The sequence below is a fragment of the Dromiciops gliroides genome, chromosome 3 (assembly GCF_019393635.1).
Source record: "Dromiciops gliroides isolate mDroGli1 chromosome 3, mDroGli1.pri, whole genome shotgun sequence".
Classification (NCBI taxonomy): Eukaryota; Metazoa; Chordata; class Mammalia; order Microbiotheria; family Microbiotheriidae; genus Dromiciops; species Dromiciops gliroides.
Window position 1 is genome coordinate 629,605,937 of NC_057863.1, and position 23,497 is coordinate 629,629,433.

General features: G+C 49.7%; 1 protein-coding gene across 6 annotated transcripts in view; it reads left to right on the plus strand.

Annotated features, from left to right (window-relative positions):
* PLEKHG5 (pleckstrin homology and RhoGEF domain containing G5) overlaps window positions 1-23,497 on the plus strand; it is a 117,472-nt gene that overhangs the window by 50,751 nt on the left and 43,224 nt on the right. The window contains exons 1-2 of one of the 6 annotated variants that reach the window (XM_043997523.1): window positions 6,128-6,240; window positions 8,993-9,069. The exons of 1 other annotated variant lie outside the window; for it this stretch is intronic. In XM_043997523.1, the coding sequence (XP_043853458.1) occupies window positions 6,237-6,240; window positions 8,993-9,069 (81 nt within the window). In that variant the 5' untranslated portion in view covers window positions 6,128-6,236. Of the gene's footprint in view, window positions 1-6,127; window positions 6,241-8,992; window positions 9,070-16,416; window positions 16,533-17,387; window positions 17,412-21,544; window positions 21,674-23,497 lie in introns of those variants that run through there. 4 more of the 6 variants (XM_043997521.1, XM_043997528.1, XM_043997529.1 and 1 more) reach the window with 4 other exon arrangements.

The following is a 23,497-nucleotide window of genomic DNA, read 5'->3' on the forward strand; positions in this document are numbered from 1 at the left end:
CCTAGCTCTGGGACGCAGCTGCAATGCCCTCCACCTCCCCTGACTTTGCAGGAGGAAATAGATGGTCACCGGGGCCTCTGGGCTGTTCCGCTATCCTCCCGTCCACTCATCCGCTGTCCATCTGCTCCAAGTTTGCAGGGAGCTCAAACCACTTTCTCTGGGGCCCCAAGAGAAGAATTCTGGATTTGCTTTTATTATTATTCATAATAGGTCAACTGAAAGGCGGGTTGGGGCCCTGTTGGAGCCAATGAGAGGACTGTTTCTATGTGGTGGGCACAAGGAGGGATTGTCCTGGGGGATGATTTCAGGCCGTGGGCAGCCCTCAGTCCGAACATTTCTCCCAGCCCCCAGGAGTGGGTGAGAAGGTCACTTCTTGGCCTGCAGTTAGATGGGCCAGGTGCCCAGATCCCCGTCCTTCTGTCTGGTTGGCTTTTGTGCCCACAGGCTCCCCACTACCCACTTCTTTGTGGGACCCTCAGGCAAGGAGTCATGTGTCTGGTGGTCTTCTGTGAAGTGGGAAGGCCAGGGAATGGGGAGGCAGGGGAAATGGGAGTGAGAAAGGGACCTTTTCTATGTCAGGGCATTCTGGTCACATTATGCTCCAAGAGCCATCCACGGTATCTTCCTGACTACCCACCCCTCTCACCCCCCACAGAAGTAGGGATGTCAGGGGCTTGGTCCAAGTCCCAGGATGAATGTCTCATTACCAGAGCCCTAGAAGAGTTTCGCAGGAGGACCAGTTTGGGATCTGGGAAATGGGCAGGCATGGCTAGGGGCTATGACTTTATAAGGCAAAGATTGGAGGGGGGAGTGCAGGAAGAAAGGGTGAGACCACGTGGATGTGGATGTGTCTTTTTTTTTTTTTTTGTGGGGCAGCGAGGGTTAAGTGACTTGTCCAGGGTCACACAGCTGAGCCACCTAGCTGTCCCCAGATATGCCATTTTGAAAGCCCAGGGACTCTCTTAAGTGAAAATGATGACATTTCTGTAGACTTTTAAGATTTACAGAGCATCGGGGGCAGCTAGGTAGCGCAGTGGATAAAGCACCGGTCTTGGATTCAGGAGTACCTGAGTTCAAATCCTGCCTCAGACAGTTGACACTAGCTGTGTGACCCTGGGCAAGTCACTTAACCCCAATTGCCCTGAAAAAAACAAACAAAAACCCTAAAACAAAAAAGATTTACAGAGCATCTCCTCAGATAAGCAAGTGTTCTTACTCTCATTCTATAGCCCAAAGAGGCGACCCCAGGCTCTCTAAGTCTAATAGTTGGCCTATTTATGTAGTGTGACATCAGAAGATAGTATATTTATTTTGTTGGTAAATAAAAATTGCTTAATAGACTTCTGATGTCACACTACATAAATTTCCCACTATAGCCCTCATCCAAAGAACCATCACCTAAAATAATTTCATAAAGAACTTTAGAGAAGTTTACAAAGTATTTTATGTAATTTATCTCATTCTCTCCTCACAACAATTCTGTGGGAATAAGTAGGCCAACTATTATTAGCCCCCATTTTACATGTGAGGAAGCTGAAGTCCCAGGAGGTCAAACATCTTGCTCATGGCCCAGTGCTGGGTTTAGAACTCGGGTCTTTTGACGATTAAAGTCTTTTGTTCACCTCACTCTATCATATTTTGCCTTTTCTTGGAGAGGTATGAGCAGGGCAGAAGGGCTGTAGGGGGCATTTGGGATTACTACCTGATTACTCTGGAGCCACCATTGTGAGAGACAAAGCCTAACTCATAAACAATTATTAAGTGCCTACTGAATATACAGTATTATCTTCTATGCTAAAGTAGGTAGGAAGTGCATTTTACCCAAGCAGGTTCCCTGGTCTTTTGGGGCTGACCCATAGCTCAAGTTCCATCTTCAGGAAACATAGGGCAAAGCCACAGAGTTTTAGGGCTTACTCTCCTTGGGGAAGGACAAACAAGGGCACGCAGCTTTGTTTCCCACCTTGCCCCCACTCTAAACCAGTGTTGTGACAAATTTCTCACTGTCCCCTACCCCCTGGCATCCACATCATGCCACTTTCTGATTCTCCTTACCAAGAAATTGTTCCTTCCCTGGCTCATCCTTGTGGGACCAAGAACCCTGGGTTCTGCAGTCAGCTGAGTGTGTCCTGCTGGGGGCTCAGAGGCAGAGGGCAGAGGACATCTTCACAGAAGAAAAGGTGCCATATTATGGGAGTGGTGGGAGGCTGGAACCCTGAGAGCTGCTCCAATCCCTTCATCTGGCAGATGAGAGAACTAGGGAGGTGGAGTCATTGGCCCAAGGACACCTAGACTGACCTTGGGCAAGTGACTTGAGCTCTCTGGGGCCCTTACCAATAAACTGTTGGGGGTGGGGTGCTAACATTAGACTAGATGATCTGGAAAAAAGGGTCTCCTGTCCTTAGGTCCCCTCTATCCTCCCAGCGCTCCTGATTCCCACCCCTATATTGCCCTAAAGTAGTAGAGAGAGGGGCCTGCTTCAGAGTCAGGAGGGCCTGGCTTCAAGGCTAGCCTCAGACATCTGGGCAGGTCACTTTCAGTGCCCCAAGCAGCTCTGGAAGGTTATAAATTGCCCAGCAGGTGCCAATGTGCTTTGGCAAAGGGAATCCTTTACAACAATGAAATCATGGGTCCAATTTAAAAAATGGTTTGAGTTCAAGGCCTGAAATCCTTTCTTCACAGAAGTCTATCAATCCTGGCAGGGTAGGGATGGGGTGGTGGAGTGGGTGAGGCTTGTCTGCCAAGCTGCCAGGCAGGCCCCTGAGTCAGATGCCTCCTCACCCAGTGAGAGTTACTCCCCTGGGGGCCTCCCCCTCCCGTTCTCTCTTGCCTGCAGCCAATAGGAGTCAGAGCAGATAGCACCACTGGCTCCTTTTTCAGGCCTTCCTTCCCCCCTCAGTTTTAGGGGTGCTGCTGGATATAGCGAGCTCCCCCTTCTCTCAAACTCAGGGCAGTAAGCACTTAGTCCCCTCTCCCTCCCCCTCCCCCCAGGTCCTATTATCCCAGGGATGCTACCCCTTAGCCCCACCTGCTCCCTGCCTAGGGCTAGTATTTCCCACCGGGCCCAGTGACCACCATACAAAGCCAAAAGTACATTTGCATAAGTTTCCCAAATTGGTGCCCGCTATTCTTACATGTTAGTACAGTTCCCGAGTTACAGCCCTTAAAGGGGCCAATTGCCCTTCCCCCAGTGCTCTTAAAGGATGGGCCCAGCAAAGGACCCAGAGCTTGAGACTTCTAGGCCCGGGTCTCCAGGGTTACTTGGTCTCAGCTCATGAGAAGGAAGAAGACTCAGCCCCAGAGCTAAGCCTGAGGGTTCGAGCTGGTGGCAGTCCAGTGCCAGAAGGCCGTGAGGAAGGAGGGAGGGAAGCCTGCCCTGTCTGGTGTGTGTTGGCTCTGGTTAGGTGGTGCCAAGAACATATATGACTCTCATTCAGTCAGCTCCCCAGCTGCCCTCTGTCAGCCCTGGGGCAAAGTGGTAGGCCCTTTAAGGTGGTCTTTCCTCTGCTGGGCTGCCCAGTGCTGTTCATGGTGGCCTGATTGCATCTGGAAAAAAACACGTTGGGGTGGAAGGAGTGAATGGAGGGGTGTCACCCCGTGACATAATAGTGGCCTGAAGGCTCATTAGTGCTATTGATCATAAGAACTCCCATTTTCTTATCACTAGAGTCTTCTTTACAAACCTCTGGTGAGGAAGAAAGTACAATATTCCCATTTTATAAATGGGTACACTGAGGCCCAGTGACTTGTCCTAGATCCCACAGCTAGCCAATGTTGGAGGCAGGATTTGAACCCAGGCCTTCTTGCATTCAGGGATCCTCTACTATCCCAGGGAGTGGGCTTGTCCATAGTCAAAGAAGCTTGGTATGTGTGTATATATATATAAAATTTTTTTTTTGCAGGGCAGTGAGGGTTAAGTGACTTGCCCAAGGTCACACAGCTAGTAAGTGTCAAGTATCTGAGGTTGGATTTGAACTCAAGTCCTCCTGAATCTACTGCGTCACCTAGCTTCCCCCAGCTTGGTTTATATTTTGCATGTTTTCTACTAGGGTCCAGATGGCCAGAAATACTTCCCAATTGCAGCCTCCAGGCAATTCCTTTCTGGGTCTGTGGGCTTTCTTGGCCAGGAATAGTACCTGGCAATTCTCAATTCAATTCAATTCCATTTGAATCAATTCAATTTTTTTTTTTTTAGTGAGGCAATGGGGGTTAAGTGACTTGCCCAGGGTCACACAGCTAGTAAGTGTTAAGTGTCTGAGGCTGGATTTGAACTCAGGTACTCTTGACTCCAGGGCCTGTGCTCTATCCACTGTGCCACCTAGCTGCCCCGAATCAATTCAATTTGAGGAGCATTTATGGAATTCCACTTGTGTGCTGGTCAAGGTGCTTGGTGATGAGAATACATACTGACTGTGTGACTGTGGACAAGTCACTTAACCCGATCTTTGTTCTAGGCAGCTCTCTAAGACAAGGAAGATGTAGAGAAGCAAGATGGCATCCTAACATGGTAGAGGGAATTCCCTGCACTGGTACAATCCCAGGTGCAGTGCCTCTGCTTATCTCTAAAGCATGTGGGGTTCAACCGAGTCACTCCACTGCTGAAGGTCCAGTGACCCCTGGGGGCCTGTAGACTATACAAATCCAGACTGCCCTGGTTTTTTAAACCAGTCTACCTTTCCTGGCTTCTCTTCAGGTCCACCAAGGGCCAATCAAAGTGGCCTGTTTAGAAACCAAGCCCCTAGCCCAGAATGCCCTTAAACCTCACCTTCAAATCTCCATCCCACCTCCAAATTCTGCTCAGCTCAGAAGGCCATTGGATGCAAGAGGCCTTTCCTTCCAACCCCCACCCCTCCTAGCCACCAGCAACCCGTGCTTCCCCCCCCCCATATTAGACTCTTTATATTTTGTATCTCTTTGTAAGCCTAGCATATAGTAGGTGCTTAATCAATGCATGTTAAATGGTCCTCCAACAACCTGATGACTATTGATGATGTAGGCCTTATTGTCTGAGGCTCAGGTTAAACGACTTGGTGATAAATATCTGGGAGGGGAGTAGAGGCTATGCCTTGGGGAAAACCAAGTAGACCCTCACCCCTGTTGGACCTAATATTGGAATTAATAATTAAGTGGTGCCCAGAGTCTCTGAGGCCTCCTCACAGCTGGATTCCAAGACTGCTGAGTCCCTGTAGGCCTCAGTTCTCTCCTCCAAAGAAAAGGGGTAGGGGAGGGTGAGCTCTGAGCTGCTCCAGGATTTCTGCCCTCTGGGCTGGGTTGGACCAGGCTGGCCAGCTGGGGAGCCTGAGGCCTTTTAATTCCCAGAAGCTGGGCTGATTCCCTGTCACCTGACACTGCTCCACCCGGCTAGGTTGCCAACCTAGAAGCATTTCCAAGGTGTCTCCTGGGGCCCCTCCCAAGCCGGGCCCCTGCCCCTCTCCCTTTCCAGACCTGGCTGGCTCTAACTCCAGTCTCTGACACCCACTTGGGGCTCTTATCACCCACCAGCCCTTTTGGGGTTGGGTTTTTTCCTGTCTTTGCTTTTCTCTTTCTCTGTCTTTCTTTTGCTCTGTCTCTGCCCTTTGCTGCGGTCTCTGCCTCTATCTCTCGGTCTCTTGTCTCTAACTCTGCTTCTCTCTCTGCCTCTGTACCTTGCACTGTCTCTCGTCTCTGCATCTGTTTCTGCCTGTCCTTTGAGCTGTCTCTGCCTCTCGTTTCTGTCTCTCGTCTCTGTCCCTTGTTTCTGCCTCTCGTCTCTGTCTCTCCTCTCCGTCTCTCGTCTCTGTCTCTCCTCTCTGATTCTCGTCTCTGTCTCTGTCTGTTTCTTTCTCTCTGTCTCTCTCTCTCTCTCGTTTCTGTCTCTCCTCCCTGATTCTCTTCTCTGTCTCTTGTCTCTCTCTCGTTTCTGTCTCTCGTCTCTGATCTGTCTATGTCTCTTGCTATGTCCCAGTCCCCGGGAGGTTGATCGCCTCCTACCCTGGCTCCAGCAGCCTGGGCTCGGGGCTCGGGGTTCCGCCTGTGTCTGTTTCTCTGTCTCGCCCAGGCAGCCCGAGCCCCGCGGCTCTGTTGTGTCCGCCTCTCCTCTCCCGGCCGCGGCGGGGCCAGCTCCCTTTCTCGCCTCCTCCCCTCCTCCCGTCCCCTCCTCCCCTCCTCTCCCCTCCCCTCCTCTCGCCTCCCGGGAGCAGGCCGGGCTGGCGGAGCGGCGGACTCCGGGAGAGCTGTCCGTGCCCCCCGGGGGCTCCTCCATGGGTGAGTGGGGGGGCATCCCGGGCCGGGGGCAGCGGAGGGCGGGGGGGAGGGGGTGGCGGGCTGGCGGCGGGCCCGGCTGCTGCAGCCGCCAAACCTAGGAACCCCGGGATCGGCGCGGGGCTCCAAGCTCGGGGCTCCAAGCCCGCGTCTCTGGCGGCCCCGCGGCTGGGCTGCCGCCGCCAGCGCCGCCGTGCTTGCCCGGGATGGCGGGCCAGGCCCAGGACCCCGGCACTTAGGGCGTGGAGGTGGGGGCTGCAGGGTGGCGAGCTGCGGGACTGGGGGCGTGGGGCGGGGGGGGGGCGGGTGCTGAACCGTGGGATACTGGGCTGGGGGAGGCCTGGCGCTGGGGTGCTACGGGACTCCAAGAACTTCTGGCCGGGGGATCCTGGACTGGGGGACTCTGGGTACAAGATGGGGTCCGTGGGGTTCTGGCCCCGGAGAAGAGTGCGGGGGGGGGGGGGGGGCACAGGGCTGTGATATACCGTTGGGGGGCAAACTGGCAGAGGGGCTTCAGGAGCTTAGTGAGGGGAGGGAGGCAGCAGAATCGGAGAGAGTGATGCGGACTGGGGACAAGCTTCAGAGATGGTCCCCCCTCCGGAATTGGGGGGAGGGGCAAGTGTACCCGTACCATGGAAATCTAGATTTGAAGGGAGGCCTGAGGGGTTCCAGAGTGAGGTATCCTGAACTAAGAAGTGAGGGGGCCTGGGGTCTCAGGCCTTAGGGATCTCAGGCTAGAGGAAAGTGGGGGGGCTGGGACTGGAGTCTTTGGGGGGTTCTTGGGGATGGAGATTCTCAGAGGATTCTGGGGAGAGAGGAGGAGGTCAAGGCCACTCTAGGCTTTAGTTCTGGAGAAGCTTTGCCTGGCCAACCAGCTTTCGGGAGTCAGGGAAGTGGGCAGGTTGGGGCAGGCTGGGAGCAGCTGGACTGGCATCTAAGGTTGCCCTAGGTTCAGAGTGAAAATTGGCACATCCATCCCTTCTGGCCTATCTCTGGCACTTAGGCCTACTGGGGGTTGCAGGAGCTAAGGGGGACCTTTGGAAGGCCGGGAAAGGAAGTAAGAAGTCATGTGGATTGTCCTCTCCACAACCAAAGACACCAGACAAACCTCCTGAGTAGGGGTGGGAATAAGATCTATCCTTGGAAGAGGTGTCCTCTACCTTCTCTGGCTGAGCTGACTGTCTGGTGTCTGGATCTTCCTGTCCTCAGTGCCCAGCAGCCTGGGGTCCTGGGGGCAGGCCAGGGCCACGTCTGGGCCTGGGGAGTAGTTCAGACACCCACTTTTGCCATCCCCCTCTTCTTCCCTCATGTGCAGTCCTACTGCCTTGTCTACCCTAACCCTTTCCCAAAGAAACAGTGGCGGGGCAGGAAGGGGGGCGGGGGGCTAGGGACATCCCTCTTACTGGTCAGATTGGGAACTGTCATACTTCAGATGAATCTGATTCCCATTTTGGCGGGGGAGGGGGGGGCCTAGACTCTGAGTTTTGGATGGACCTGTGGCTTATATGCATATGGGTGAGGACCATGTGGTACTCCTCCCTCCCCAAACTGGCACAGTCAGGGATTAAGCTATCTGCTGGGTGCTAAACACTGGTCTAGGTCCTCCAGATGTAGCTTTTAGAAAAGACTGAGGCCCTGTCCTCGGCCAGTCTGCAATCTAGAAGGGGAAAAGCCTGATAATCCCAACAGACAATGATATATAAATGGTGTAGTAGAGAGTTACACAACTAAGGCTTTGAGGAGAAGAAATGGATGTCACTAGAGAGAGCTGGGCACAATTTCTGGGCACAAAGGATGTGTAGGAAATCAAAAGGGAAAAAGGTTTGGGGCCAGAGGGCATTCCAGGTGTCAGAAACCTGCTGAACAAAAGGCAAGGAGGAGAGAGGTGTGTTCTGGGGCTAGAGAATAGACTATAGTCATATGAAATTAGCTTAACAAGACTGAGTGGTGCCATGATGTAGTAAGACTCAAATGCCAATTGTTTATAAAGTTTGAACTTGGTTTGAGAAGCAGTAGAGAGGCAGCTAGGTGGCACAGTGGATAAAGCACTGGCCCTGGATTCAGGAGGACCTGAGTTCAAATCCAGCCTCAGACACTTGACACTTACTAGCTGTGTGACCCTGGGCAAGTCACTTAACCCCCATAGCCCTGCAAAAAAAAAAAAAGAGAAGCAGTAGAGAGCCACAGCAGATACTTGAGAGGAAGACTCAGATGGACACCACTAGATTTGCTCTCTCCTCTTCCCTCTTACCCCTGACCCATTAGGCTTCTCCCAGCCTCCCCTAAAAGGGAGAAAAGGCAGGAGCTGGGGATAGGTGAACGGGGGTGTCAAGACTTGCTTGAGAGGCCTCTCTCCAGTCTCCTTGCAGGAGAGTAAGGAAGTTTCTGTCCTAGGTGAGATCTTTCCTCCTTCCCCGATGACTACTGGGAGCGGGGACAAGAGGAGGGTCTAAAGTCTTTTATTTCCAAAATAGCTTCCATTGGGCAGTGGAATCTAGATAATTTCCCTAAGGAATTACAAGAGAGAGAGAGAAAAAAAACAACATTGAAAACAGATAAGTTGGCATTTAAAACGGAAATCGACACTGACCCTCTTTGAAGGGATGGACAGAGGAGGCCTGCCCCGCCCTTCCTTCTCTGCCGGGCCCTGGTCCTGGGGAGAGGAGGAGGTAGCTGGGGGAGGGCGTGGGGAGGCTGGGCAAGGAGGGCGGCCCCAACCTGGTTGGCTAACACCCTTTGGCTCTCTGCTTTGCAGATGACCGAAGCCTGTCGGAGGAAAAAGCACTGCGGTGTCAGAATCCAGATTGTATTGACAAGAGGAGGGCATCCAAGGTAACTGAAGGCCCAGGGCCTGGGGCTGCTCTGGCCGGGGCCCTTCTCTGGGTCATGGGGCCAGGGGCTGGGGAAGGCTGGGATTTCAGCTCAAGTCACTGAGTGGATACACTGACAGGGCCCAGCCTGGGAGAGATCCTCAAGAGGGTGGGTAAAAGATCCTCCCCTGGCCCCAGCCCAACTGCACCTTCTGAAAAGGCAGCTTTTCCTAGACAAGGCAGAGAGAAGCTTTGGGTCAGAAGGCAGAGAAGCTGGGCTTGACTGGGAGTACTTAGGAGCTGTGTTACCTTGAACAAATTGCCTCTCCTCTCTGATCCTTTCCTTAATCTAACAATAATTGTACCAACAGCCTCACCGATTTGCTGTGTGGGGAGTACTTGGTAATTCTAAAAAACTCCTGGGGTGGGGTGGGGGGGCAGCTAGGTGGCGCAGTGGACAATGGCCCTAGATTTAGGAGGACCTGAGTTCAAATCCAGCCTTAGACACATGATACTGGCTGTGTGACTGGTCAAGTTACTTAACTCTCATTGCCCCACAAAAAACCAAAAAAAACCCCTCCCTAGTAATATGAGTTTAAAACATACCCCTAAGACATGTGGGGTCCTCAAAATGGAATTTGTCGCCCCCTTAAAGAACTCATTCCTTCCTTTGGTTCTTCACTCTTTCCAGGTAGGTGATTGGTATTATGTATTGTTGGTAGAATTATTTTTGGCTTTGGGATATGCTCTTTTCTGGGGTCTGGAGGCCCCAGAGAACCTGGACACAGGATCCATTCCACTCTCTCCGAGCAGGTGGAGGGGACAAAGGGGGACCCCCACTCTGCCAGAGGTATGGCTGGTGGGGCCAGAGTCTTGACTAAGTGGGTACACTGATCTCTCTGGCAGTGAGCCTTTGAAATTCAGGCCAAGGCCTGTTCTGAAATGTTTGTTATTCTGTTGGAAGCATTTGCCATTGTAACAGTGACTTAGAAAGAGCATTGGGCTTAGAAGCAGGAAGCCCTGAATTCAGATCCTGCCTTTGACACCAATCAGGTCATCTTAGGCAAAGTCATGGAGGCCTTCTGAGCTTAGGTTTCGTTGGGTGAAAAATGGAGATAATGAGATTTGTCCTACCTACTTGCAGAGTTGGAGTGAAACTCAGAATATATTAGTCAATTCAATTCAATAAACAATTGTTAAGTCAGGCACTGTGCTAAGTGCTGGGGATACAAAAAAGAGGCAAAAGACAGTCCCTGCCTTCAAGGAGCTTACAGTCTAATGGGGGAAGACAACACGCAAACAAATATGTGCAAAGCAAGCTCTGTACAGGAGAAATAAGAAATAATTAAGAGAAGAAAGGCATTGGAATTATGAGATGTTGGGGAAGGCTTCCTGTAGAAGGTGGGATTTTAGTTGGGACTTAAAGGAGGCCAGGGAGGTCAGCGGTCAGGGCAGAAGAGGAAGGGTGTTTCAGGCACAGTGGGGGGTGGGGGTGGGGTGGGGGGCAGAGAAAACACCCTGTGCAGAGAGATGGAATATTTTGGTAGTGGAACAGCCAGGAGGCTGATGTCACTGGATTGAAGAGTATGTGTTGGGTAGTAAGACTGGAAAGGAAGGAGGGGCTAGTTATAAAGGGCTTTGAATGACAAACAGCATTTTATTTTGTATTTGTTCCTAGAGGCACTAGGGAGCCACTGAAGTTTATTGAGTAGGGGAGGGTCATGACATGATTGGACCTATGTTTTAGGAATATATGAAAGTATTAGAAAAACCTTAAAGTCTTACATACACATATGCACACATGTACATATGCAAATATAAAAATAATAGCTAACTTTTCTATAATACTTATTATGTGCTAGACACTGTACAACTATCATCTCATTTGATCCTCACAACAACCCTGGAAGGTAGGTGCTAACATTCCCATTTTTACAGATGAGGAAACTGAAGCAAATAGCAGTTAAGTGGCTTGCCCAGGGGTTACACAGTTAGTATGTGTCAGAGGTCAGACTCGAACTTGGGTCTTCCAGACTCTGGTCTGAGTGCTCTATCCACTGAGAGTCACTATGCTGCCTAGGTCTCACTGCCTAACCTAACTTCTATTTTTTTATGTTATCATGCTCTCCTGGGAAGAAGGGAAGAGCAATGGCTAGAGGCCCTGGACACATCCAGGGCTCATAGATAACATGAATGGCAGGTTGTGGGGAGGGAGAGCTCTCAGAGGCCCCAGTTTGGGGTCCTAGAAGGGCCTCCAGGGTGGTCTTGGCGATGGCCAGGGCCTGTAGTCCAAGGCAAAGCTGCTTTTTGCACCTGTAGAAACTGGTTGGTGAAGAACTGTGATGTTTAAAACTAAATGTGTGGTCGCCTTAAATTAGAAGCTTTAGCACCAGTCTGGGCATTAAGCATTTATTAAAGCATACCAGGCATTAGTAAAAAGAGAACACATGGAGTTCAGAAAGAGAGATGGCAGCATCTTCCCTTTGGTGGGGCTGCCTTTTTTTGTCCCAGCTGACGAGCATGGAGTAATTGAAAATCTGGGTTGGGAGATGGAAGGGAACTGGAGTGTGGACTGTCAGAGAGAGGGGAGGGATCTTAGAAGGCTAAAGGTGAGAACTGGGAGGGCTCTGAGAACAAGGAATGTCAGAGGTGGGAGGGCCCTTAGAACAAGGAATGTCAGAGCTGGGAGGGCCCTGAGAACAGGGAATGTCAGAGCTGGGAGGGCCCTTAGAATATAAGATATGAGAGCTGGGAGGGACCTTAGAACAAGGAATGTCAGAGCTGGGAGGGCCCTTAGAATATAAGATATGAGAGCTGGGAGGGACCTTAGAACAAGGAATGTCAGAGCTGGGAGGGACCTAGATACCAAAGATACCAGGACTAGAAGCCACCACGTCCCATCTTCTCATCTTACAGGTGAGAAGAAAGTGATTTGCTTACTTCCATTGACCTGGTCGGTGACAGGCCTGGGAGTATCACTCGAGGGCTCCCAGCCCGTGAGCTTTTCCTCATACTAAGCTGGGGGCCCCCAACAGCTGGAAGAGCCCCCTCTGCCCTCGGTTTCTGGCCCCTTAGACCAGTGCAGAACATGGAATCCCTGGGCTCCCAGTGGAGGGAGAAGGGATGGATCAACAATAGGACATAGGGCGGCACAGATAGATGTGGGCCGCTACCTCCTCTAGCTGTGGGATAGATGTCTCTATGTGGGGAGCCTTGAGGTCTCAGAGAGGTTAAGTGAGCCTGCCCTGGATGGGGAAAGAAGAAGGGGCCCTTCCCAGAAGGGCCACATAAGCTGTCCCCACCTTCAATAGGCCTGACTACAGGCCTCTGTGGCTCAGGGTTCCAGATGATGTTACTGTTCCTATGGACCCCTCCCCTATATAGAGAACCCCCAGGTGAGGAAACTCCGCCTACCAGTTCAGGTTGGCACCTTCTCTGCAATTTATAGCCTTAGAGCATTGGTTCTTTTTTTTTTTTTTCCGGCCTGGGATCTTTGTATTGGTCATAATGCTCAGATAATACAGTGCTTCTTTTTTTTTTCCTTTTTTTTTTTTTTTGCAGGGCAATGAGGGTTAAGTGACTTGCCCAGGGTCACACAACTAATAAGTGTCAAGTGTCTGAGGCTGGATTTGAACTCAGGTCCTCCTGAATCCAGAGCCAGTGCTTTATCCACTTTGCCACCTAGCTGCCCCCAGAGCATTGGTTCTTAACCATATTTCTGGTGGTGTGGCCCCTTTGGGCAGTCAGGTGAAATCTGTGGACCCCTTCTCGGGATCCTGTTTGGACATAATTGAAGGAAATAGTTCATTCCAGTTAGAGGTTAGTGGAAACAAAGATGTGGGATTTTTTCCCCCCATCCAAGTTCAAGGACCCTCAGAAATCTATCCACTGATCCCATGAATGTCTGTGAATCTCAGGTCAAGGACCCCTGTCTTAGAGAGTTACCTAGAGCCTTGAGAGCCAAGGAAAGAGAGGGTTCTAGGTATGGGGCACAGGCAGTGAAGATGCCCAGAGGAGGAAGATGGAAGGTCATGAGGAAGGAAAATCAGAGCAGCATAAAGTATGTAAAGGGGAGTATGTAGGGTATGAGGACTGGAAAAGTGGGAAGGGGCCTGGTTACAAAGGGCTTTCAAAGCCAAACAGAGCATTTCACATTTGCCTTTGGTGGTAATAGGGAGCCACAGGAGTTTATGGAGTAGGGAAGGGGCATTTTGACACCTGTGGTTTAGGAAGTCATGTAAGAGGGAATAATTATAGCTGACACTGGCATGACATTATGTTCACCGAAAGTTTTGTACATGTAATCTCAGCAGCAGGCCCAGGTCTGGTTATTCCCCATGGAGTACGTTACAAGGGAACATGCATTGACAAGGATTCAAATCCTGCCTCTGATGTTTATGCTCTGTGTGACCTTGGGTACGAGTCACTTAGTTATCATGGGACTTAGTCTCCTTATCTGTAAAAATAGAGGGTTGTGGGGCAGCTAGGTGGCGCAATGGATAGAGCACCTGCCCTGGAGTCAGGAGTACCTGAGTTCAAATCCGGCCTCAGACACTTAACACTTGCTAGCTGTGTGACCCTGGGCAAGTCACTTAACCCCCATTGCCTCACTAAAAAAAAAAATTAAACTAGAGGGTTGTAAGACAGAATAGGGGAGAGGGAATACTGTAACCAATCACAACAAAATAACAATAATAGTATTTATATATTTAGGAAGTGCTTTCTGAGGGTTATCTCATTTGATCCTCACGACACTCCTGGGATGTAAGGGCTATTAATTATCCCCATTTTACAGATGAGGAAACTGAGACTGGAGAGAGGGGAAGTGATTTGCCCAGAGTCACTCAGCTGAATTTTAACTCAGGCCTTCCTGAATCCAATGCAGTGTTTCCCCAACTGCCAGGACTCTGGGTAGCTATCTCCTTACCACCTACCCCAGGCTAGACCCTCTTTTGGATCAACTACTCCCTCTCCGGCTTTCCTGATTGGGCGGCTTCACCCTCTCAGCCCCACTTGTGAGACCCCTGAAGGATGGAGTTAGAAGGGACTTTAGACATCATCGAATTCAATCCCTTCCTGGTTTTCTGGTGGGTGTAGGAGGAAATTCCTTCCCAGTGCAGACTACCACCTTCTCTATAATGTCGAGTCTGAGAGATCTGAGGTGTCCAGGGGTGGGACTTGAACCCAGGTCTTTCTGATTCTGGCCGAGCTGGCTGCCTGTCATTTTACACGTAAAGACACTGAGACCTCAGTTCTGCAAACAGGTGGAATGGCTTGCCACTGATTGCTGGGGGTGGGGTGGGGAGAGAAGGTAATGAGTATTTATATGGAGCCTCCAATGTGCTAAGCACTCTACAAATAGATCAATTGCTTCTTTACAACCATTCTGATAGCTGCTGGGCAAACTAAGACAGGCAGAGATAAAGTTGATTTACCCAGGGTTACACAGCTATCTGGTATCTGGTGTTGGATTTAAACCTAGGTCTTCCCTCCTCCAGGTCCAGTGTGCTATCCATTGTGCAGCCTAGCTGTCTTCAGGTAGTTAGTTAAGTAGTAGAGTTCAAATTTGAACCCAGGTCCTCTTGCTTCCAGGCAGAGCTAGGTGGTGCCTTAGTGCATAAAGGGCCAGGTCTGGTGTCAGGAAGACTCATCTTTCTGATTTGAATCTGGCCTCAGGCGTTAACTAGCTGTGTGACCCTGGGCAAGTCACTTAACCTTGTTTGCCTCAGTTTCCTCATCTGTCACAATGGCAAACCACTCTGGTATCTTTGCCAAGAAAACCCCAAATGGGGTCAGAGAGAGTTGGACACAACTGAACAACAATATGCCACCTCCTAGTCATTAGGTAATCTTGGAAGCTCTTTCCAGGTCTGAAATTCCCTGTTCCGAGGTCCCCACCATCTCTGACATTCTGCATCCAGCTGGGGAATTCTACAAGAGATCAGAGGGGCTATGGGGAGGCCCAATATCTTAAACCCAAAGAGGTCTCCCCTTCCTAGCTTTTGGGGCAGGAGGTGTTACATGGCTCGGCCCCATCCAACAAGTCTGGGGACACTGACCTCTGGCCTAGGTGGGATGTTGGTGATGTTTGTCCTTTCTCTTTGAAGAAGACCTATGAGATCACAGGACGATGTCTTCACTTGCTCCTGAGCTAGAGTTAAGTGAGGCAGGTGAGATATAACCTAGAGGAAAAGGGGATCAGTTGCCTCTCACTCAGGTTTCCAAAGGCTTGTTACCATCCTCCCAACAGGCCATAAAGTGAGAAGAGAGCAGAATTAAAACTAGTAAGTACAAGTTATAGGGAGACAGGGGTGGGCCAATTATCAAATTTTTAGTGTGATCTTTTCCATCTTGGAAATCAGCAAGCGCTACAGATCAGAGCTTAACTGATGGTTAGGTAATGGAGAAAATGCAAATAATGAAGATTAAGTTTAAAAGTGTTTCTTCTACATACTTTTTTTTTTTGGCATGGCAATAGGGGTTAAGTGACTTGCCCAGGGTCACACAGCTAATAAGTGTCAAGTGTCTGAGGCTGGATTTGAACTCAGGTCCTCCTGATTCCAAGGCTGGTGCTCTATCCACTGTGCCATCTAGCTGCCCCAAGGAGATTCTATAGAGGGCATTCTAGCATAGGGAGGAAAATCGGACTTTAATAACTTTGAAAGTCTCTTCCAGTTCTCTGATTCTATGAGATGGGACCCATTGGAAGCTGGGAGATCACTCCTCTGGGGGTGATGAGAGCCTGGACTAGGGTGGTGGCCCTTCCTGCAGAGAGGAAGGGGTGGATCTAAGGGACATTGTGGAGAAAGAATCAGCAGGATGTGGTGACTGACTCCATGGGGTGGGGACCCTTGGAAAGGAGAGGAATCAAATATAACTCCCAGGTTATGGGACTGGATAATGGGAAAGGATGGTTTATAGCCAGAGGCTGAAAGGGGTGGGTGGGGGGCAGTCTATATTGGGATCAGGGGAAGGAGAAAGGTGATGAGTTCATTTCTGGACATTGTTTTCCAGACAGTGCAGGGTAATGGCTGGAGGGCTGGACCCGGAGTCAGGAAGAACTGGGTTCGAATTCAGAGTCTGATACTTAGTAGCTCTGTGACCCTGGGTAAATCAGGTAGCTTCAGTTTCTTCATTTGCATGGTGGAGATGCTAACAGTATAGATTTCACTGGGTTATTCTTGAGTGTCAAATGAGATAAGGGACCTGAATCCCTTTGTAAGCCTTTGAGCACTGCATAAATGCCAGTGATTTTAGGTAGTGATGGGCCGTAGGGTACCCAACATCTGCTAGGGAAACAGGAAAGGAGTGAAGTAATAGAGGTGAGGCCTGGGGATGATGATCAGGGCAAAGTTCACTTACAGACGCAGTAGACTTAAAGCTGGAAGAGACCCCAAAGGTCATCTGATCCACCCTTATAATCGGTGAACACATACAAACTGAGACTTACAAAGATTAACCGACTTGTCTGGGATTGCACAGCCGGTAAGTGTCACAAACTGAGGGTTGATCCTACATCATCCTCATCATGGCCAACATTTATATAGTGCTTACTGTGTGCCAACTGCTTTATCAATATCATCTCATCTAGTAATAATAAGCATTTACATAGTGCTAACTTTGTGCCAAGTGCTTTACCAGTATCATCTCATTTAATAATAATAAGCATTTATATAGTGCTTGCTGTGTGCTAAATGCTTTACCAATATAATCTCATTTAATAGTAACAAGCATTTATATAGTGTTTACTGTGTGCCAAGTGCTTTACCAATATCATCTCATTTAATAATAATAATAATAAGCATTTATATAGTGCTAACTGTATGTCAAGTGCTTTACCAATATCATCTCATTTAATAATAATATTAATAATAGTTAGCATTTGCATAGTGTTTACCATGTGTCAAGCATTGTGTTAAGGACTTTACAATTATTATCTCATTTGATCCCCATAGTCATAATAAGAGCTAACATTTATTATAGCATTGTAAAGGTTGCAAAGTGCTTTACTTATGTGACTTCATTTGAGTTTCACCATATCCCTGGGAAATAGGTGCTTTTATTCTCCCCGTTTATAGATGAGGAAGAGGTTAAGTGACTTGCCCAGGGTCACACAAGCTAGTAAATATTTGAACTTAGGTATTCCGGTAAGTTCATCCTTATTTCAAGTCCAAAGCTTTTTTCTGCTAGGCTACAGCAGGACAGAGAGCATCATCCTAAGGTACACCATACAGGGGAATCCAGAATCTCCAAACTGGAAGCGAAGTTGGCTTGGCCATCTACTCCAGCCCATATTGGTAAAGGAATTCCCATGCTGGGGGACAAATGGTCGTCCAGTCTCTACTTACAGCCCTCCAATGAAGGGTGAGCCTGTTCTCCTCCTGGTCAGTGCTAACTATTTGAAAAATTTTCTTGGCTGTCAGTGCAAAATTTGCTTCTTGCAATTTCCATCACTTACTTTTTTTTTGGTGTGAGGCAATTGGGGTTAAGTGACTTGCCCAGGGTCACACAGCTAGTAAGTGTTAAGTGTCTGAGGCCAGATTTGAACTCGGGTCCTCCTGAATCCAGGGCCGGTGCTCTATCCACTGCGCCACCTAGCCGCCCCTAATATGGCATTATTTTCAAGCCCTTCGCCATCTTGTTCACCCTTTTGTGCAATGAGATGCATATTAATATGACATTTATAAAATATTCTTATATTAAAGTCTAGAAAATTCCATTTTCCATAACATGTATTTGCAATTGGGGTCAAGTGACTTGCCCAGGGTCACACAGCTAGTAAGTGTTAAGTGTCTGAGGCCAGATTTGAACTCAGGTCCTCCTGAATCCAGGGCCGGTGCTCTATCCACTGCGCCACCTAGAGGCCCTATTTTTTAAATTTAATTTTATTTTTTTTTCTCCATAACATGCAAAGAAGCATGGGCAACACCACTGGATTTGGTCTCAGATCTCAGATTATAACCATGCTTCCTAGCTGTGTGATCTTGGGCAAAACACTTCCCTTTTCTGAGTCAGTTTTCTCATCTGTAAAATGGGGATAATAGTACGTAAGTAACCTATTTCCAGTCCAACCAGCATTCATTCATTCATTCACCACTCACTACCTGCCAGACACAGTAGTAAGAACAGGGATATGAAGACAAATATGCCCAGTCCCTGATCTCAAAGAGTTGACATTCTACCAGGGGAGGAGATACTATGTGTGTATACACACGTTTATACATACAGATGTGTGTATGTACATGTATGTGTATGCATATACACATACATGTTGGGGCATTTAGGTGGTACAGTTGATAGAGTTCCTGAAGTAAGGAAGACTCATCTTCCTGAGTTCAAATCTGGCTTCAAACACTTACTACCTGTGTGACCCTGGGCAAGTCACTTGACCCTGTTTGCCTCATGTTCCTCATCTGTAAAATGAGCTGGAGAAGGAAATGACAAACCACTCCAGTATCTTTGCCAAGAAAACCCCAAAAGGGGTCATGAGGATTTGGAAATGACTGAAACAAATGAACAAATATATATATGACATGAGAAACAGTGTAGTACAGTGGGCAGAGACTTGTGGTCAGAACTGGGAAGACCTGGGTTCAAGTCTCACCTTTTACACATACTGACTGTGATTTTTGGCAAGTCACTTAAAAATCTCAGGCCACTTTCTTTTTTTTTCTTTTGGCAGGGCAATGGGGCTTAAGTGACTTGCCCAAGGTCACACAGCTAGTGTCAAGTGTCTGAGGCCGCATTTGAACTCAGGTCCTCCTGAATCCAGGGCCGGTGCTCTATCCACTGCGCCACCTAGCCGCCCCCACTTTCTTTTTTAAAAAATTTAATTTAATTTTTTTTTTTGGTTTTGTTTTGTGGGGCAATGAGGGTTAAGTGACCTGCCCAGGGTCACTTAATCCCCATTGCCCCCCCCCCCCCAAAAAAAGACTACTAGTTCTGACCTGTCTTGGTAGAGGGAGTTCCCTCTTTCAGGGGTTTCCTATGTCAGTGAAATCACAGGTGTGGTTCCTAGCTCTTATATAGCTGACACCTCAAGTTCAACAGCCAGTCCAGCTGTACTTGGAACCAAATTAGTAGGGGCAGAGGATGTTCGTGGGTGACTGAGGAGGCCATGAAGAAGGTCCCCCTCCCCAAACCCCACATCTTTGAGCATTCAAGTAGAGCCAGAAAGGAAGACCTGGCATGGGGTTGGAGGGGAGACAGAGATAGTGGAGGGAAAGGGAGACAGACAGATCTATGGACAAGACAGAGAATGGAGAAGAATCATAGAATCATAGACCAATGGCCCGAGGCTTCCCTGAGACAGAGATCGGTGGGTGGAGGTAGGAGGTAACAGACAACAGACCAAAATAGTTTACCTGACAGCCTTGCACCTAATCCCATTGCCCTAATGGCCAGGGATTTCAGTTTTATCTCCCAGTCGGATAAGAGGCTAAGGATTGAGGCCAAGGCTGACCTGGGAGACCTCTGCTGGCACTGAGCTGCATGCCTACCTCCTTAAACATACATGTATATGTATTATACATTCATATATCTAATACATATACATATATATATAGAGAGAGAAACAGAGAGAGAATCTTAAGAAACCCCACAAACCTATCACTTCCCAGCGATTTCCCCACCTACGCACCTAAACAACCTTTCCTTATAACAAAGTATAATTAAGCAAACCAAAACAACACCTTGTCTGAATCTGACAACCAAAATACCTCACTCTGGCCCTATATAGTCCACCACTCAGGTTCAAGTCCTCTGAGGTCTTGACTGTCCATTCATTGATCAGACTTCTGGTGTCTTTAAATCTGGTCAGTTTTCCTTGATGTTTCTGTGATCATCATATATATAAATCCTTCCCCTGGTTCAACTGGGTACCATAATCAAGCCTCACAAGTCTTCCCAAGCTTTTCCGAATTCTTCATATTTGTCATTGTTTTGGACTCGATAACATTCCATTCCATTCGCATACCACAGTTTATTCAGCTACTCCCCCAACTGATTGGCACCATAAAAGTGCTGCTATAAATATTTATGTATCGCTGCCGACCCCACCTCTTTAGGGAGGAGAGGGCACCCCAGAAGGCCAGTTTCCTGCTGCCTCACAGCATCTGGTGGCCTGGGGCTCATACTTCTCCTGTGCCCCCACCTCCATTTTCACTTTGCCCACTGCGAAAGGGGAGGGATGTTTTGTTGAGTAGGAAGGAGAGATCATTCTGTAATGTGGACGTTAATAAGGACTTCACACAGGGTGAAGCTGAGGTAGCATCTTCAGCTTCCCAAGGAAACCCTTCTATCTTCCCCAGTGGCAGCATGGGGGTTCAGCCTGGACATTTTCCCAGGGGTGTGTGTGTGGCTGGGTGAACCCCAGGTAGGCACAGGAGTTCAGGGCTTCATAATCCCACACTCGATCTCCTTTTCCCCCTCCACTGAATGTGGGGGCCAGCTCAAGGGGCAGACTCTGGATTTGGCTGGGTGCCAACGATGGCAGACCTTGATCTGAGGCCTGGGCTCCCATCCATCGCTGTATTATTTTAAACTCCGGTTGCCTCCCCGCGGGTGCCGCGTGGGGAGGAGGAGTTAACCTGGCGTGGCGAGCCTGTTTCCCCCCTGAAATCAATGCCAGGGTTAGGGTCAAAAGAAAGAAAAGGCAAGGAGTGTTTTGGGAGCACACAGGGCGGGTTTCCAGGGCGCGGCCAGAGTGCGGTTAGAAAGGAGTTATTTATAGCCAGGGAGCGGAAATCTGGAGGGTCCGGGAGTCGGGCAGGGAGTGAACGAGGGATCGAGCCGCCGCAACCGTCGGGGGCCTTGTCTGGGCTGCCAGGGGTCCCGCACGCTGCTGGGGAGCGGGGCGGAGGCGCAGCCCTATGTCCACCCACCTGTGCCGCCCTCCAGCTCTCCAGCGTAGCTCAAGCTCCCACCTGCCCCCTCGCCAGTCTCCAATCTCTAGTGAGAGACATTCCTGGACGGCTGTTCCTTCTCTGTCCTTTCCAGCTCCCTCTTTCTCCCTCAAGCACTTCCCTGAGTCTAAGTCTTGGGAGTGGGTGGGGGGAGGAGTCCCGCCCCCAGAGGCAGTCCCAGTCTTCATCCTGGGAGGCTGAGGCAGAAAGCTACTCCTCAATCCTGCCCCGAGCCCTTCAGGTGGCAGCCGCACCTCCCCAGGTCTCTTCCTCTCGCGGAAGGGTGCTGTGGAGCCAGGTGAGGGGACTGCCCTCTGGTCGGGATCCCCGCGGGCTGGGCAAGATCGCGGCCGTGCCCCTGACCAACCCTTCCTTTCCTGGCTGGTACCCCGCGAGGCTCGACCCAGCCTTGTTCCTTCCACGCCCTGCACACTTAGTAAGTAGTACATTCCTCCTTCACTCCCATGCCCCGCAGGTGGTAGATCCCGACCGGGCTACCGTAATTATTGGGCTTGGCCTGGCGGCGAGGTGGCTCCCCAGGGGGAACCTGGCTCCTCCTCTTCCCCCTCCTTCCCTCCCAAGCCTTAGGGCTGCCACAGAGCTGAGTCTCAGCGCCAGCCTAGGGCGACCAGCTGGCCCCTGTGATACCCCGGAGGGAGTCTGGGAGAGGCTCCCACCGTCACACCCATCGCTGAGCCTGACACCTCAGGCTGGAGGCTGGGGGTGAGTAGGGGGTGGAAGGGAGACGCCAGGTAAAAAGGGAGGACCCGAGCCCGGGAGGGGAGCGTGGGAGGTAACCCGCTGAAAGCTGAACCGCCTCCTCACCCCTTTTCCCTGGGAGGGGTATAGAGGGATGGCGTGGTCTCTGCTGATTCCTCTGCTGCTGATCTAGGAGCCTCAGGTTTCTAGTTAAGGTTGGAGCTGAGGTAGGGCTGGTGAAACTGGTGATTGATTCCTGCACCGGCCCTGGCCCCGACCTCAGTTTATCCCTTTTGTCAATGGGCACAAAACTCCTCCCCTCCAAACGGAGCATGTTTCTGCCGGGCTCCCTGAGACTTTTTGACTTCGCCGACCACGGACTTTCGGTGGGGACCTTCCCTCTCTTGTGGGCTGATAAGAAGCGGTGTAGGGGGTCTCCGTTTCAGGTTGGTTTTTCTATTTGTCAGATCCCGAAGCTCAACGCAGAACCAGTAGGGGGAGCCCGAGGAAGCGTTTTATGTAGGGTCTGCCTGAAGTTGGCCAGTATAACTAGGAAAGGAATATGTATTGTCCCAAGAAGACCCCTCTAGGGCAGGGGAAGGCACTTTCCAGACTGGTGGTGCTGAAGGAGAAGCAGTAAGGAGGGGATGGGAAATTCCCACGTCTGACACAGGTCACAACCTTTGTTTTGTTATTATGACCATTCCTACCAGAATAGCTAGTATAGTGATTTCCATATGTGACTCATTTGATCCTCTCAACAACCCCAAGAGGTGGGTGCTATTCCCCCCCTCCCCCCCACTAATTTACATGTGGGGAAACTGAGGTTGAGATGGCTTAAATAACTAGCTCAGGTAGCTGAGAGATGTTAAAGGCAGAATTTGAACTCAGTCTTTTCTCCAAAGCTGCTATTCTCTTTGAGATCACCTAGATGTTAGAAAACAGAAAGCCAGTCACCTTGCAAATTTGAGATACTTTATTTTTTATTACCTAGTCCACAGAACTATTGTAAGGGAAGTGCTTTGTAAACCTTAAATTGGGCCTTTAGGAGGAGTCCTTGTGCCCAGAGAAGGCTACTGAGGCTCAGGCACAGACCAGTCATTTCTTAAATAAATGTGAGATGCCATTATGGAGACCAGAGTTGGGGGCAATGCAGTCCAATACAATTCACTCTGGAGATTCAGAGATAAAATTTGTAGACTCTGCTCTTAAGGGATATCCATTCTTTTGAGGCTGGTGGTGGTGGTGGTGGTGCATTATTTGACCCCAAACTGGAAAGGACCTTAGAAGTCATATTGACCAACCTTCTTTCCTCTTTTCTTGTAATTCTTTGGGACTCCTCACGATCAATTTGATTAATTAAACCCACCCTCCCTATATCCCTTCCTTCCTTCCTTCCTTCCTTTCCTTCCTTCCTTTCCCCTGCTACTACTTGTCCTGCATTCCCGATTGCACAAAGCTTACCCCATGGGTTGCCAGCTAAATGTCTTCCCCCCTGAGAGATTCATTCCCTATTTTATTCCTACCACAACCCCATCCCTAGGAGACTGCAGAGCAAACCATACTTGGTGAGTCCAATCACAGTTTTCCTCTGTAATCAGAGGCCCTGGGTTCAGATCCCAGTTCTTCCCCTAACTTACTGTGGGGCCTTGGGCAAGTCATTTAATCCCCTTGTGCCTCTGTTTCCTTTTCTGTAGAATGCAGGAGTTGGACCACACAACCTCCAAGTCCCTTTTCCGGTTCCAGATCTTTAGTGAAATAATAATGGTCCCCAATTCTTTAGCTCTTCAGGGTTTACAAAACACTTTCCCCACAACCTCCCCATGTGTTAGGGCCAGTATTATGAGC